The sequence below is a fragment of the Perissodus microlepis genome, chromosome 22 (genome assembly GCF_051167445.1).
Source record: "Perissodus microlepis isolate ML-2025 ecotype Zambia chromosome 22, ASM5116744v1, whole genome shotgun sequence".
NCBI lineage: Eukaryota > Metazoa > Chordata > Actinopteri > Cichliformes > Cichlidae > Perissodus > Perissodus microlepis.
Genome location: NC_140481.1, coordinates 4190857 through 4208808, shown reverse-complemented (window position 1 = coordinate 4208808; position 17952 = coordinate 4190857). Strand labels below are relative to the sequence as shown.

The following is a 17952-nucleotide window of genomic DNA, read 5'->3' as shown; positions in this document are numbered from 1 at the left end:
CTTGATGTGCTGCCTTCACATGCTTTTGGAGTTTCGTGTACTTCCGAGTCTCTTGCTGCTGAAGGTTTTAAATTAAGTGTTTTCAAATCAGGTGTGTTAAACCTAAAAATCAGGTTAGAGACTCCAATCTCGCCCACTGGACTTCCATGGAAAATATGAAGGAGGGCGTACATTTTGGAATTCTAACTGTGTTTTCATAACGTTTACAGCTTTTCCTAATGAGAAATACCTCTGCAACATTCTTCACAGTACACCAAAGTAATAGATAAACATTAAATGACAGAAAAGTTTGGTTTTTTTTCACTATCTATGTCACGATCCTGGGTCTTTTGACCCAGCGTTTTGAGTTTTAGTTTTTTTTTGATGTTCATGGTATGTTTAAGTTCATTAGGCTATCTAAGTTAATTTGCTTATTAGTTTCCTCTTGTGTTTTTAACCCCTGTTAAGTCTCCCTTGCCCTTCATGTGTTTCATGTTTGTGTGTCTTGTGTTGTCAAGTTCATGTTCTCATGTCTGCATCTCATTATGTTTGCTGTTTTATTTTGAAGAAGTCCTGTGTTCCTGTGTTCTGTGTTTAGTTTTAGTTTAGTTTTCAGTCATTCCTTCTCAGGTCGTCTGCTCGTCACATCGCATCTTCAGGTATCCATGTCAGTTCACCGTGTTTCAGGTTTTTTCATGTTTTAGTTTTAGTTCACCCAGTTTAGGTTATTATTTAGTTTCACCCATGCCCTTTGTTTGTATTTGTTTTGCCAGCCTTAATAAACTGCTTGTTTTCTGTTAATCCACGTCACGTTTCATAGTTTTGGTCTGCACTTGAGTCCTTTTTCGCAACACAGCCAGACTGTGACAATCTACTACAGAAATTTCTGTCTTTTTACAATATGCTCGTGCTAAAATAATTAATAAAATAGGACCTTATTGTGAATTAACAATAACTTTGCCTTCTTTTTAGTTACAGTACAGTCTGTGGTGTGAGCTACTAAAACCTTTTCTGTAATTTGACAGGTATACCTTTAACAATTAAGCCCCAAAGAGTCGTGCAGACAGATTTCCTTCATGAAATAGAGTCTTTATCATGAAGTAAAACGTGAGATGTGCTGTTGAAGTTCCTCCTTTTTCTTATATTGAGATTTTTGCAGGAAGTCAGTGTGGAGTTAAACCTCTGAAAAATGAGTTTGACATCCCTGTTTTACACAGCTAACTCAACTGAGTTTGTTCTCTCTCTCTCTGTGTGTGTGTGTGTGTGTGTGTGTGTGTGTGTGTGTGTGTGTGTGTTATTAGTACGAGATCCCAACGCGCAATAAATCATTGTGACACATAGATGTATGTTGGTACCAAACTATCAGCTGCGAGGGGATATTTCCATTGGCTGCTTTTGGCCTTTGGACACATTTTGAAAGTCACACTCTGTTAAACGACCTCTTGGGGAAATCGTTACTGGTGTCTAATTTTCTGACTTCTCAGCTATTGTGACAGGAAGAAGATACCAAACCACAGGGGCTTTTCTTATTAACTGTCACAGCTGCATTAATGCAGCCATTAATTATCAACAATTCTATAATTGCTCATTTGCAACTCGTGGAGAGGCCAGTACAATCTTGTGATTTCATTTGTTTATGAAACTGGTTTATGGTGCACCATATTTTCTAACTAAAGTTAAAGACAGGAAGGTCTACTGACCCAAATTCTATAAATGACTGAAAGCCTGCTGTTCTCAGCCGGTACACAGTTGAATTACTGCTACAAGGTTGTTAAGAGTCAGCGGTGGAAAATCAAATGATGGCACATCTTTGCACAGCTGCATCACTGTCTTCCTTTATGCTAATAACACTTGTCCCTCGGAGGCCCTTCAGAAGGTCTCTCACTGCATCTGCTGTGTGAGTCAGGCAGCAGAATTAGTTTATAACACCGGACAGATTACGCCTCAAGCGCGGTGTGGTGTGTGCGGTTATGTTACGGCTGACAAGGAAGCCCAATTTGCTGGGGCTTCAGATTAAGTATAAATAACCTCTCAGTCCCTCAGCACTGCATAAAGATACAGATGGTGCACCTCGAGTTCATCGTGGCAGACTGATTTCAGCGGCTAAACAGAGAAAGCTGCTAGAAATACAAGACTTCAAACATAGTTTTTGAAGGTCTCAACCCTGAAGATGGATTTTCAGAAACGCTACAGTTAGTGTGCAACGGGGACTAACTCTCCCTGAACCTTTAGTTCCAGTGTCAAAATGACATTTATTCAATCACACGGGACAGCAGTCATAGCCCTGAACAGACCAACACATAAACTGTCAGTACCAAAATAACACATTCGGTGAAAACGAAACAAAGCATTGTCTACTGTATGCAATACTATATCACATACAACAGGACATACATACAATACAACAGTGCTGTGGATTAGTGGACATCCAGTCCCTCTAGTTTGATCACAGATTCTCTTCAGTGCTATTCTTTGCATTCCTTAGGGAGGAAGAGCTGGAGAGTGCACCACAACTATCTTCTGTGCCTTCTTGTGTTCTGTTGTCTTTCACATCCTCACTCCTCTTCTACAGGCAGGAAGAGGACAAGGCGTGCCCTCTAAACTGTTTATGAAAACTGTCTGTTACTTGTGTACGTGGAATAAAAAGAATCTTTCACTTCTCTCATTTTAGGACATTCTGGCACAAACTAAGTCTGGAAGGAATAAGTGGGTAATATTTCAATCTGCTGAATAGTTATCCTCTCCAAAATATGTTGGCATTGTTTATTATTTAAGTGTGAGTGCAGAGTGGAGTCCATCTAGTCTTCAAAGTCTGCGAGTCACTTATGCGAGTCTCGTAAAACATATTCATACAGCGTTACTGCAACGGCACCTCAACAGCAGGTTTACAGCGAAACATTGCGGGGTCTGCTCAGGTGAACAGCAGCTACCCATCCAGGAGGAAGCCCAATTAGGTACACCTGTTGAACTCATTATTAATGTTAATATCTGATCAGTTAACCGCATGGCAGCAACTTAATGCATTTATGCATGGAGACATGCCTGGTGAAGTTTAAATTGAGCATCAGAAAGGAGAAGAAAGGTCATTAAAGTGACTTTCATCATCATCATCATCATCATCGTTTATTTGTATAGCACTTTAAGAACACACCAGGCAGACCAAAGTGCTGAACAACACAGATCAAAACAACTACCAAATTAAAAATACCATAAAATCATTACATACAATAAAATAAATAAGAAGGTGTCAGTTTCCTACAGAGTTAAAAGCCAGGGAATAAAAATAGGTTTTCAATCTGGACTTAAAGACCTGCACTGATGACGCTTGTCTAATTTGGAGGGGAAGGTTATTCCAGAGCATCGGAGCCGCAATTGAAAAGGCACGGTCTCCTCTGCATTTCAGCCGCGACTTAGGGACCGACAGCAGCAGCTGCTCAGCTGAACGGAGCGAGCGAGGAGAAACATGTGGCTTCAGCAAATCAGATAAGTAGACAGGAGCCAGACCATTTAAAGATTTAAAAACCAATAAAAGGACTTTAAAACGAACCCTAAATTCAATGGGAAGCCAATGCAAGGAAGCCAGAACCGGAGTGATGTGATCGAATTTCCTACTACCGGTTAAAAATCGCGCCGCCGCATTTTGCACTAACTGCAGGCGTGACAAGGTGCCCGACCCGACCCCTATTAAAAGGGAATTACAATAGTCCAGACGTGAGGTGATAAAAGCATTAATAAGAGTTTCCAAATTGAATACTTTGAATGTATTATTGTTGCTGTTGCCAGATGAGCTGGTCTGAGGATTTCAGAAGCTGCTGATCTACTGGGATTTTCCCACACACCCATCTCGAGGGTTTATAGAGAATGGCCTTAAAAAGAGAAAAGCAGTTCTCTGAGTGAAAATGCCAGAGTTCAGAAGAGAATGGTCAGATGGGGAATATTCTCTTGACACACTTTAGGCCTCTTTGTACCAACTGAGCCTCATTTAAACATCACAGCCTCTCTGAGTATTGATGCTGACCATCTTTGGATGTCTGCTTCCAAATAATCATCTCAAACTGGTTTCCTGAACACGACAGTGAGTGCGCTGTACTCAAACGGCCTCCACAGTAGAGCATCTTTGGGTTGAGCTGGAGTGAGGGACTCAGATCGTGGATGTGCAGCTGTAAAATCTGCATTAAAACATGAAAAGGGGGTCCAGCCTAGTATTTGCAAGGTATACCTAATAAATTGGTCACTTAGTCAGTTTAGTAAGGAGAAGGAAAGAGAATAGAAGATACAGAAGAGTGCAGAGGATGGATGTGTGTGTTGTGGGTGGAGGGGGCTGTTTATTATAATTTATTGAACTGTGACCATTGGATGAAAGATATTTTTCCTCGGGTGTCAGTTTGGCTCACTGGTCGAGGAGCTAACCTGCTGCCAGCTGCCGATCGGCCCCGATCTGAGGCCGTCTGCTGTATGCCTCCACCTGCCCTCCCTTTCTATCTGCTCATTACTGCTCAACTGTCAGTTAAAGGCAAAATTCAAACATAAATATTTAAAAAAGGCAAATATTTTTCCTCTCAGTTTATGCAAACATAAGTGCTCTTTTTTCTAAATATAGCAACATGCTGTGGAAATCAGCATCTTAAGCGTATTCCCTCTGATCCACAACAGAGGTTAGTTTTATTTAGAAATGTCCTCGTTTAAAGACAGCACACTCGGTGTCAGTGAAGGAGCACTCTTCCAGATTCCTTCTCAAACATTTTGATCACCCCGGGTTATATGTTGTCAAAATGTGCTGTCATTTTGGAGGAAACGGTTTATTCAGTGACTCAAAAACGTCATTTTGACACCATGGAGGAAAGATTCTGGGCGAGTTACAGCCTTTCCCAGGTTAATGCTGGTGTTTTGTTGAATCTCCTGCGTGCTGCTGTTGTATTTTATACCACTGGCCCCTGCAGATTTTGACAGTTATACAGAGAAATGTCAGCACATATTGGAACGCTGTCTGTTTTCTTCAGATGTGCGACCGATATTGGTCCATCCAAATTGTAGACAACTCAGTCACCTGTCTACATTTCCTAAAACATTTGCACGTGCTAACAAAGCATTCTCTTTATGATGTGACAAAACACTAACTTTTGCACAGAAATGGCCGCAAAAGGAGCTTCTCGCACATGCACGCTTTAATCTATCAGTGTGCAGAGTGTGCACATGTGTGTGTCTTGCACAGTAATAGTCAACTGAAAGAAAGCTTTTGTTAGAGACATGACAGTCCAGTTAACCTCTCAGCCTTTTTCCATTTAGCAGCCGTGATGCACTGACACACCTTCTGTTTCTGTGGCTGTGCCAGTCTCACCCACCCTTTTGTCTTTCTCTCCTTCCACGTAACTGTTACGGAGGAGCAGGAGACGGCCAATGAGAGGACACCGTTCTGCTGTTAGCTGGCCCTGACTGCAGCAGATCTGGGGAGCCCGGGTTCTGACGCAGAGGTTCGGTGGCACAGTTCAATAGGCGTGACACAGAGGAAAGTCGGGGATGTGCAAACAAAAGGTGGGGGGGGACAGACAGAGCAACGGAGACAGAGCCCCATCACTTCCCGCTTCCTTTCATTTCATTTCAGAGGTTGTCTCAGAGCACAGGAGTAATTACTGCTGACATTTCAGAGGGATATATTGCTATTTGGCAGGGGTTACTGTGGGAATGAAACAACCTGAAGGAAGGAGTCAGCCGTTCGGTGGTTCCGAGTTATTAAAAGGAGATCACCACCACAGAGCCGCGTTCTCATCTGTATAGTTTCATCCCACCTCTTCACATTGTGTTTTATTAATGCGGAATGAAATGTGGCATATCCACCTGGTTTATGTCATTCAGAGCAGCGTCGGGTATTTGAAGTCCTCATCTGTGCGAGGCCGGATGCACAGCTTCAGCTGATGATGAGGAGTTTTTCTTGCAGAAGTGTTGTACAGAATGATAACTCACCTGAGCAGCAAATGCCTCATGAAATGCTAATTAGAAACGATACAGGCATCACTTTAAATTCTAATCCAAACTGATTTAAAGTACTAACGAAATCAACTTTGGACTCACAATTAAAGGCCTTGAAAATTGTTTTTCTCATTCAGTATCAATACAAAAGCAGTTTGGTTCACGCTGAAAACAAGATTTTAGCGAAAGTTGAAACCTTTAACTGACTGGTCACATATCTCTCCAGGCATGATGTCTTTATTGGTGTAGTTTCTTGTTCAAAGAAGAGACAAAAAGGTTATATGAGAAGAATTTTGCAAGAGATTTCAAGCTCTTTTTTAAAAAAAAATAATAATTAAAATCATTAATAACAACCGCTTAATTTAAAAGCAAGTACCTCCTCTCTCAGTTAAGTTGGAAAGTTTTAGTCTCTCCCATTGTTGTGGAGGAATTTTGGCCTACTCTTCTTTACAGTGTTGCTTCACTTCAATGAGGTTTGCAAGCATTTGTTTATCCACAGCTCTCTTAAGGTCCTGCTACATTATTTCAATGGGGTTAAAGTCTGGACTTTGACTGTGCCATTGCAACACCTTGATTCTTGTCTTTTCCAGCCATGCTGCTGTAGAACGGCTGCTCAGCCAAGTGTTAGCTTTAAGAGAGATGGCCTCACACATTTGACTCTAGAATACTTTGATATACAAAGTGTCTGTGAAGGTTCTCAGTCATCCAGGTCATCATAGTCTAAGGAGCTTGGAAAGAAAAGCATCTGGACTTAGAGTTTCTTACTTTCATCTGAGAACTTGAAGAAACTTAAAGAAGTCCAGACGCTTTTCTTTCCAAGCTCCTTGGACTTTGGTATACAGAGGACATCATGGCCGACTCAGTGACGGCACAGTGTCCAGGTCCCGTGGCTGTGTTTGTGCTGATATGGCATGTTTGTTTCTTTGCAAACACGACTCTGTGCATTATCGCCAAGCATTGAGAAGATTCAGAAGTCTTAGGGTTTGTTCGGATGCAACTTTGCAAACCTAAGCTGCGCTGCCATGTTCTTTTTAGAGAAAAGAGGCTTTTTCCTGGAAACCTTTCAAATCAAACCATACATGTTCAGTCTTTTTCTAACTGTACTGTCATGAAATCTAACATTTAACATAACTGAGGCCTGTAGAGTCTTGGGTTTTTTGTAGTTTCTCTGAGCTCTGGCTGGTCTGACCTTGGGGTGAATTCACCGAGACATCCACTGCTGGGAAGGTTGGCAACAAGCTTTAATGTTTACCGCTCCTGAATAATCTCTTTCTGTTCAGAATGTTTGGAAAAGGTCTTCTGTAGATGAGCCAGACAGCTTCCTTAAGGTCATTGCTGATATTTTTCCACCTTAATCAGTTTATTAAATGCAGTTGATTAGCAGCACTTGGATGCCACTTACCCTCATTTTAAGGCCCGCTAAGAACCACATGATGTTTATTATATCCTGATATGTAAAACCTTACATACCCATGTGGAAGAAGACCAGTCAGTCACTAGTGTCAGCCTGCCCCCTTCTGGATGTTTCACAAGCAACACATGAGCACCTGCATAAGAAGGCAAAGTAGGTAATAAATGAGCTTCACTTGCTGCTTTAAAATGCCAACATACTTTATTTAAATCAGCTGTTGGTGAGCGAAGAAGATCATTTATTTCTTATGATATCAGCACAGAGGTCTGTGATGTTTAACACAAACTCCGACATGGTCTTTGTCTTACTGGGTTTACAGGTAAGAGGCTGGGAATGACATCAGCTGTAGTGGATGCACATTAAGCCACTGACACTCGTCATCTGCTTTAAAGCACAGGTGTCAACCTAATTTCACTTTGATCTTAAGTGGGCTAGAGCCAATGTAAATGTCATAAATGTCTGTACTAGATTGTGGAAAAACAGAAACTCCCTGTTAGTTAATTGTTTATGTATTACTTATTACCACTGGTGAAGTGTGAGTACCCATGGAGGAAGTCTTTATCATTAATAAAAGCTTTAAAACCTATAGGAAAATACAGTCTCAAATGTCTGCCCTCCTGCATGTTTTCCCAAGTCGTCCAGCGGACCAGATTGGAGTCTCTGGTGGGCTATTTCTGACCCCAAGACCTGATGTTTGACACACCTGTTTTAAAGTGAGACAAAGAACAAGAATAGTTCTCATTTCAGAGGGATTTATTTTTTTTTGACTTTTTGTTAATGAATGAATGGGCAGAAAAAATAAACTCTGTCCAAAGTTGAATTCCACACGTAAAAGGCCGTAAACTGTGAGCACATGCATCATAGTTTGTTTTTGTTTTGTTGTTTTTTTCTCATTTTGCAAACACAGGTAAAAATGCATCTTTACTTGTAGATCTGCATTTGAAATCATGTTGTTAACAGCTGCTTCAGAGGAAAGACTGCAGAGCATCTCCAGTCCTTAACCTAGTGCAGCGAATACATTACAGCTAAAGGTCACTTTCATGCTGAACTCCAGTCAGGAGTACATTATAATGTCATCCCACTGATAAATCAATTTTGCTGTGGGACACTACACCTCCTCAGACGTCAATATAACTGTTTTCACTCGCTCAATTATTTGATAGCATGCTGCGTATATGGGTGTAGGAGGTAAGGGTCTGTTTGTGTATTACTTTCACAGGTTACACAGAAATGTTCATGTTATAGAAAACAAACTGATCCTCCTTGTGTAAGCAAGCATAAAAACACAACAACAACACTTCCTAGAGACAGGAAGAACCAGCCTCTGGGTCGACAGACGTCCGACTTAACCGGTTAGAGTGAAAGGAAAGAGAGAAGATGAGCTTAGAAACCATACAAACAATGAACACCTAGGTTAGTGTGAGTCACAGTAGCCACACCCAGCTGCTGTTCAAGGCTTTGGCCTGTGAGAGGCCAATCAGAAGAAAGCGAGCTCAAAGGAAGGGCAAAGGGAGCAAAACCAGTCTACTTTAAACTGAAAAATCAGCTGTGTGATGCTGGAAGACCTCTGCTTGATGAGCTCAAGCTATGTTCTCGGTCAGGCCTGCTGTCCCTCGCAGAGTCAAGTGATGGCTATTAACTGGCTCAGTCTTATAAGACCTTACGTCATCCATTTGTTCATCTGGATGTATCTGAATGTTTTTACATTACTTCATCGATCTTCGTTTCACAAAAATGCACATGAATTCTGCCTTTACTCCAGCTCAAATCTTCATTTGACACCAGTGCCCCTCACCACAGTTACAGCTCAGCTTTCATAGCTTACTGCTATTTTGTTGCTTGTCATCAAAAAACAATGAACCGTGACTCTTATTCACAAATATAGTGCAGACATGATTAAGTTATCCCTCCACATGACCCACTGTGAGATTATTAGAAAAACATGGATTTCTCCCAGCCAATCAGCAAAGATCAGGTTGTGCGACAGATAGTGACATATTTGCATCTGACCAATCAATAATGGCCTGGAGCATTTCAAACTTCAGTGTTTTTACAGAATTTGGGAAATTTGAGTTTTCTTGCTCCTAACCTACTCCCACACTTGTGGTCGTCACATGAAAACTACCAGTGGTAAGCTGATGAAAACCACGCATTACATAGTTTAAACGTTATTCTATGGGTGAGCCATACTTGTGTTATTTCTAAAAAACAAACAAACAACTTATTATAAACATAGAACAGCAGCAAGTGGTATGTTGGATGTGTTTTATTTGTTTTATGAGCTTACTTAATAATTTAGTAATTCTATGTTTGTAATTAATTTTGTTTTGATTGAATTTCATATAAGAAAAATAAGGAATACCATCAGTTATAATGCTACTTTTTAGTTCTTGTTATGTATTTACAATTTATCTGTCACTGTACATTGTTTTCTGCAGCTCTATACTTCACTGTTGCTGTTTTCCATCAAATTTGGCTGGATATTGACTCAAAAATGCACTTTTTTTCTTTTGCAGCTGTCTACTTTGCTCTTTTATGGAGGACAGCCCATCAAGTACCATCCGATAGAAAAGCACAACCTGTATTAGGACATATGCACATGCTCATTTGAGTGAATTAACTTAAATCTTTGAAGAAAAGTATAAATGTTGAGACACATTCTTAACATATTACAGCAGCTTTGCCACATACTGTGAAGCAGCTGCCTGTGACTAGACAGGGCTGAACTTTGATGAGTTTTATTGTCATGAAAACTGCCAGTGTAAATTTAAGAAAAATTATTATAAATGAATGTTCCTTTAAATCAATGTGGGGTTTTTTTGTATAGGTTTTACATACATGTAAAATGTACACACTCAAGAACCAATATATGGTAACTTTACTGACTTTAATTTGCACTGTTAAAAATTATAAATTTGGAATGTTGATGTATTTCAGTGGGCTTCTTTTGTGGAAACCCCCCCAATAATTTCTATTTTAGACAGAGAAAAAAAAGAACTTTTCTGTCACGTATGTGGCAAAGACCAAGGAACTGGTTGTGGATTTCGGGAGGTCCAGACCAGGTCCACTGCCAGTTCAGATAGAGGGAGAGGAGGTGGAGGTGGTCAACACATACAAGTACCTCGGGCTGTGGGTGGACAACAAACTGGACTGGTCATGCAACACGCAGAACCTGTATAGAAAAGCCCAAAGCCGACTGTACTTCCTCAGGAGGCTGAGGTCTTTCAACATCTGCAGGAAGCTCCTGAGGATGTTTTACCAGTCAGTGGTCGCAGGAGTCCTTTTCTATGGCGTGGTGTGCTGGGGGAGCAGCACAGCAAAGAGGGACTCATCCAGACTGGAGAAACTAATCAGGAAGGCTGGCTCTGTGGTCGGCATGAAGCTGGACACTCTGGTGACAGTGGCAGAGAAGAGGACCTTAAAGAAACTGATGGACATTATGAACAATGCCTCTGCACACGGTCGTAAACAATCAGAGGAGCCTATTCAGCGACAGGCTGCTTCTCCCCAAGTCAAAAACCAACAGACTTAAAAACTCCTTTGTCCCACACGCCATCAGACTGTTTAACTCCTCACTGGAGGGGAGAGGGAGGAGAAACAGGGGGACAAGCGAGGGCGGGAACAACTGAGTTGTAGGTGCTTTTCTACACTGTGCAATATTTGCAATATTTGCAATATTTGTTTTTTGTTTTATCTTTTTTCTTTTTCTTATATTTGACTGTGCAATAATCACTGTGCAATATACTCACTCAAATGAGCAATCCTATTTATCCATATTGTATATTCTGTATCTATATATGTGTATATGTGTATATATGGTGTATTTATGCTTATATCCTTACTCTCATTCCCCTTAATGTATCTGTAACATGCAACTTCTTTCGGTGCTTTGCTACTGGAAACTGAATTTCCCGGAGGAACCCACCGGAGGGATTAATAAAGTTTCATCTAATCTAATCTAAGTGTTTATCAGTAAGACAAGCTGTAAAATTTATTAAAAATATAGTCCAGTAGGCCAAGTGGGAGTCTTTTGAGGGGCCGATTCTGGCCCCGGGGTCTTATGTTTGACACCCCTGCTGTAGACGTTATAGTGGGGGGTAAATGTCTTGCTTTGTAAACATACCACTGATACAGCAGCACTTCCAGGATTGGCCGGCAGATGGCGTGAGTAGTCCAGGTCACAATCAGCGCTCCGGGAAAATATTATCATGAGATGGCCTGAATCAAAACAGAGGACCTTTCATGTATGGCTGTATCCGGGAGGGTTATCTTATCTCTGCTCTTTGCTTTCAGTAGGCTAACGTAACATTTATACACTTTTTATGGTCGAGTCGCTGAAACAATCAGGAGCACTTGAACCATGTGGAACGGTTGTATTTTTTCTCCTTAAAAGTTGGTGCTTTCCCCGAAAGTGTGGGTTAGACAGCTTTTAAACGGGTCCTTTTTATGTATTTACCACGACCGTCGGACTTTATTTTCTTTTCAGTGTTTGTGTGTCGGCTTTTTGTGACCTATATTTCGCAATAAGTTGGTCGCACACGCGTTAACAGTGACCGCCGTCGTTCGTCGATGACCCAGCCTCTGCTCATTTCCGAAAGCTTACGGAGATTCACCGAGCAGCGACCCAGCCCCTCCCGTCCCCCCCTCTCGTCACCGCTCCAGCGACTCTCCCCTCGGCTCCACTCCGAGGAGGAACCCGGTGCCCCCGGCTGATCGTTTCCCCAAGATGGAGGTCTGCAGATGGCACTGCTAGCGTCAACGACTCCCCGCAACCGTCCGTGTGGCTTTAATGACGCTTTTGTCAGGACAGGAGTGATTGTGTGCCATCTTTTTGTCGATATTTTGGGGGGCTCTACTTGGGAGATACCGAGCTCCAGATTCGGGTTGTGGCAGCCATGAGCTCCGGGGAAGGAGCGGAGGAGACCACGAAGGACGCCAGCGACATAGAGGCGTTCTTCAAAACCGGTAAGCCCAGGAAAAGAGTGGGAGAGGTCGGACTGAGCTCCGCGGAGAGCTCTCCTCTGGTCCAGCTCTGTGAGGGACATTTTTTCCTGTCCATGTTGAAAGGTTTGGGGCTCGGACAGTGAAGAATATGGGAGGTTTTAGCCATTGAATTTCATAACTGTCGACATAAATGAAACTCACAATAAATGCCAGTGACCCACACAGCTGCGGGCATCTCCGAAATATGTTCCGTGACTTCCTTTTCTGAGCAGCTGCATCCTATAGCTCAACCAGACTATGGAAAGACAACGCTTGCCGGGTTGCTAATGACCAGAGTTCCATCTCCGGACACCTCGCCTAGATATTGCAGTGTTTTAAGAAGTGCAGCACTCCGATGTAAACTGACAGCAAAAATAAGTGAAATGGCACAGGCTGGCGTTAGGAGAAATAAAAGAAGGGGGTAAAACAGCAATTGTAAATATGCGTTTTCTATTCAAACAGCCTGACTGGTTTGGATTCTGCCGACTTTTGGTTATTGGGGTTAATTAAGCGTTAAAGTGGGACAACTGTAATGTATATTTAGGTTTAAGCTAGCGGAGTAGTTTTAGAGTTTATTAGAAAGAGACATGGAGCCGTACACAGCTGTCCGATAATAGACCCAGGAGCTTGCTTATCCCAACAGCAGCTGCTGCTAACCTCAGAGCTAGTGAATCCCGATCAGATTTGGTGAATCCTGTTCGCTAGCTGGTTTAGCTTAGTTAGCCTGGCAGTTAAAGCTGGTTTGTTGGTGGGTGGTTTTTTTGTGTATTGGGAGTAAACGTATATGAGGAGTGTCCGCTTAGCTTTGGTATTCCGTCAAGTCGGTTTTGTTTGTAGTTTTCCATGCTGTCAAAAAATAGCACAACGGCGCAAGCTATGTAAACAATACCCGGCGTGGCACGTATAGCCTGGGTGTGCACTGTGCAGGATAAGCTAGTTTTGTAACATGGCTAGCAGAAGCGAAAGCGTCTATTTTTCCTCGGTCAAACCTCGGAATGCCAGTGACACACATTTCTCCATGTAACACACACTTTATTATCTCAATATAAAGATGTTACCCCGTCGCATGTGCATAATCGCTAGCATTAGCTAAGCAGGCTAATTTGTCAGCGAGGACTGTGTTGAAGTCTTAACACGGGCCTACAGTCATTGCATCGGCTCCAACAATAGCTCATAAAACATGTTAATTCATGGGGACACTACCGGACGTCTGAGCGCAGTGGAATACAGGCCGTACGATTTGATATCACTTTCACGATTTGACACCGTGAAAACGTGACTTAAGGATGGCGTTTGTTATGCATTTGCATGGCTTTCAGTAAACGTGCAGCATGAAACACACACAGTTTGTACAGATAATCACAATATACTCGAATGAAATGCTGAAGGTCTGCCTGCAGTGTTTGTGGGTCTTTCATGTGAAAATCCCGTTGAGCCTGTGGACTCTTGCATGTGCTGGATAACCCTTAGCTCATCTCAGAGGGGCTGCTGATTGAGATCCAGTGCTTGATGTCATGTCTGCAAGTGTCATCATCTAACTCCACTTAAATACACCCCAGTGGTTACTGTTGCACGCTGCAAGTTTGTAAGAGTAACCTGCTGAGAAGCGCTAAAACCATTTCTTAGTGAATCGGTTGTTGGTTGCGTATCATGTGTAATGGTATTTGCAGTTTGTTTGTTTGTTTGTTTTCAGGTGCTATGCATTTTAGTACCTGACACAGAAATATACAACAGTGAAGTGTATGAGGAATAAAATGCAGAGGGTGCTAATGTACTCTGCCAAAAATCACTGCATGTTCTACTACAGTATCACGTGTGGTAGATTTTGAAGTACACTTTAGAGGGGCTGTAAACAAGGATAAGAATGCAGCGTACTGACATTCAGCCTCCTCTGGCTCCTGTGGTTTTGTGTCTAGTGAGATAATAAGCCACAGAGGGAAGTTTGGTATCCGTATTGAGCTGATCTGATGGCTTCCTCTTAAGGAAAGGCAAGAAGAGGCATCCTGTAACTCGCTAACGGCCGCACTTTGTGTGTTTTTGTTGATGTTGCACAGCTGCAGCCATTCTGCCTCACTGTTAATCGGATCTGTTCCTAATTTATTTATTGTATAATTGAAATTTCTAGATATGGCCCCCCACTCCACCCCCTGTTCTTATTACCACACGCCCATCTGCTCCAGTTTTAATTTGTAGTTTAGAAATAGCTCTTTAGTTACCAAAAGAGCTCTTCAGCCTTATATTAACTTTTGTTTGTCTGCGAGAAGCAGTGAGAGCGATAATTAGCTTGTGTTGTGTGTGTGTGAGCTTAGGGGTTGACTTAGCATGGTTTGGGCTGCCTCTGTCGAATTATTAGAACTGAAATTGTTGATACAGTGAGAAGAAATCACACACTCGACGGATCGCGAATGAACATTTCGTGCCATTATCTGCAGCTGGCTTTGTTTAATCATATGAATATTTTAACACCAGTGTCATTTATATTTCAGGCCAGTCTGTACTTGATGCGTTCAATCAACCTGTCAATGGGCAGAGATTCAAATCCTGCCTGTGTTCAAGCACTAACCTTAAACTTTAGGCGACTATTGCTGATTTTTAACACTATGTGAAGCTAAGAGTGACAAGAGTGTGTATCTGTTTGTGTTAAGGGAAAGTATATCCCTGTTTTTCCTTAGAAATGAGCTGATGTGTCGGCCGATACTAGGCCTCTTGCCTGAAATCGACGGCTGATATTTGTTTATGTCAGTTCAGTTTTCAGTGTTTACTGTAGTTAAGAGCTGAAAGACTTCATGCCCAACAACTGGTCTGTTTTAATGGGGAACTTAATTATTACACAGAAAATTAAGGAGGTATAAAAACAATATCAAACATCTGTATCCATCCAGATTTTCTTAGTCGGCACATTCTCCATTTTCCTTACTAAAGCCCACTTTGATCAGGAGTCGGCCGCACCAGAAGTTTAGCTACACTTTTAATCCCTCAAGTATATTTATTTTCGTGAAATGAAGGGCAATTTCAACAATACATCTCGTATATGAATATGAGTGGAAGATCCTAAAAACTAAGGTGAGCCAAGTCGAGTAGGTACTAGTGGAAAGGTTTCAGTGCCCGTGTGTCCGGCACTTACAGGGTTGCTTTCAGCAGGACAGTGATTGACAAGACCACCTACTTTATGAGATAATTCTAGTTATGGATGGAGATTTACTGTAAATGTAACTGGACTGGGTAACAACCTGCGAGCCACGTCCAGTGTGCAGCTCTTTAGGGTATAAGGAAATGCTTATTTGTCTGATATGCTGGTTCACACTGTGCAGTCTCCACTTCCTTGAGCTTTCTCTGTTCTGTCTGATAATAACTGAGCTTTTTCTTATTGTTTCAAACCATTTTTAAATGGAGCATCCCTGTATTGCTGTGAGTCAGCCATGTCTGTAGTGAAACCAGTATTGAAACTAATACAGGCCTCAGTCTACCACTGTCTTTATACAGCCAGCTCGGTGGGAGCTTAAGTGTCACGTTCGGGCTCTCCACCTTTTTTGTTTTGCTGCTGAACTTGTGGGAATCTTGTTCTGACAGGTTTGAGTGTCTCGCCACAGGGCAGGCTATGCTTTTTTTTTTTTTTTTTTCTTCTTTTTTCTTTCCGTCCCCAGCTCCATCCTCGTCTCTTTTTTTCCATCCTTTAGCGTTTGGTTTCTTTGTCTTTCCCATGTCTTCTCTCTTTCCTTTCTCGCCTTCCATCCGTCCGTCTGTCTCTCTGCCTGCTGGCTGAGCGTTCATTTGCCGATATCTGTTTCATGTTTTCCCTCCCTGTTCGTTCATGCTGCATCGTGTCGGTCCTCTCCGTCCTGATGCAAAATGACAACTAATATTAAAAAAGAAAAATGCTTCCCTGCGTCTCTGTCTATCTCTTTCCTCTCTGTCTCCCAGACTGGAATTAATACCAAGGCCTCAGAGCTGTGATACAGGGAGCTTTGTTGTGGCATGTTGTCAATCCTGAAATTATTCCACTCCGAATGTATCTTTAGCTATATCGACGATGACTCAGAGATTGATTTGGTGTCAGTTTCATACATTTATTACTTGTTGGTAGTGCTGGGGCACCATTCGCAGCGGGAAAATTTACAGTCCTCACTACTGGCCCCTCGTGAATGAACATTTAGAGGCTACAAAGTACCGTTCATAACGTCGGCCTGTGTTTGAATGGACACCAGTGTGTACGTGTGTTTGTGTGCGTCTGTGTGTGCAAGAAATTGAGTGAAACAGACAAGCAGGGAAAGAGGGAGGGAGAAATGTGATCCAGAGTTTGCATTTATGACTCAGGCCCATTCACCCAGGTTGAGGTCTGTGCACACGCTCAATGCGAACACACACACATGCGCTCTCTCTGAGACTAATGGATATTGATCCAGGAGATGGAGACTGATTGAGGTCCCTCAGTGAAGGTTTCCTCCAGGCTTAAAGCTGCCAAGTCAGACGCAGAGCAGAGGCTAAAGCCTAATGCTGCACAAAGCAGATTTCTTTTATCATCCCGTGTTTGTTGGATGGAGGCAAACGAAGGGATTGGTGCATCGTAGATCAATACAGAGAAATAAGTCAAGGCTAAGATTGTTGTCACTTTGTTTTGCTCTTTTAGCCTAGAGGGGCCAAAATCCAAAATAAATGACTAAATGAATTAAACAAAGAAGTGGTATTAATTCTGTTCTTTAATTGATCAAGTTATTAAAATTTTAGTTTATCAGTTTTATTTACTGCATTCATTTTCACAAACTGGTTTATTTTTCTACATTTCTTTCTATTTGCAATTTGAATTTTTATCAATGCAAATCAGCAAATCAATAGTTTGATTTATAATTGAGGCATCTATTTACTTTCTCTGAGAAATGTTGGAGACTTGTAAGAGGAAGAATTAAATAAAAATGTTGAACTAGCTACAAAAATCTCCTCTGTAAAAATCAACCTAGCATGTAGACTCATTGGCCACTTTATTAGGCGCACCATTTGCCTTTTGAAATGCCCTAATTCTTTGAGACACAGAGTCAACAAGGTGCTGTAGATATTCCTCAGATTTTGGTTTATGTTGACATTACAGCATCACACAGTTGCTGCACGTCCATGTTGGGAATCTCTCATTCCATCAGATCTCTATGATTGAGATCTGGTGGCTGTGGAGCCCAGTTGAGTACAGTGAACTCCCTTTCATTTTCATGAAACCAGTTTGAGGTGATTTGAGCTTTGTGACTGTGGGTACACAGTGGGCATAAAGGGATGGACATGTTCAGCAAGGTGTGACGTTAGAATGATGCACAACTGGTATCAAAGTGTGCCTAGAAAATATCTCATCATCACCACGCCGAACCACTAATACAGGATGGGTCCATGGGTTCACATTGTTCTGACCCTACCATCCAAATGTTCCAGCAGAAATTTTAGCTCTTGAAACCAGACAACATTTTTCCAGTCTGTTGTTGGCTAATCTTGGTGAACTTGTGCCAGTTAGAGCCCCAGCTTCCTGCTCTTAGATGACAGGAGAACAGGCCAGTGTGGTCTTCTGCTGCTGTAGCCCATCTGCTTCAAGGTTCAGCATGTTGTTGGTGCATAGAAGCTCTTCTGCACACCTT

At 42.0% G+C, this 17952-nt stretch overlaps 1 protein-coding gene across 8 annotated transcripts in view; it reads left to right on the top strand.

The window, feature by feature from the left end:
- Positions 1-12016: 12016 nt before the first annotated feature.
- Positions 12017-17952, top strand: part of LOC146362447 (triple functional domain protein) — an 81435-nt gene continuing 75499 nt past the window's right edge. For 7 of the 8 annotated variants that reach the window (XM_084919985.1, XM_084919981.1, XM_084919983.1 and 4 more), the window contains exon 1: positions 12018-12322. In XM_084919985.1, the coding sequence (XP_084776111.1) occupies positions 12253-12322 (70 nt within the window). In that variant the 5' untranslated portion in view covers positions 12018-12252. Of the gene's footprint in view, positions 12323-17952 lie in introns of all 8 variants that reach the window. The other variant, XM_084919980.1, reaches the window with a different exon arrangement.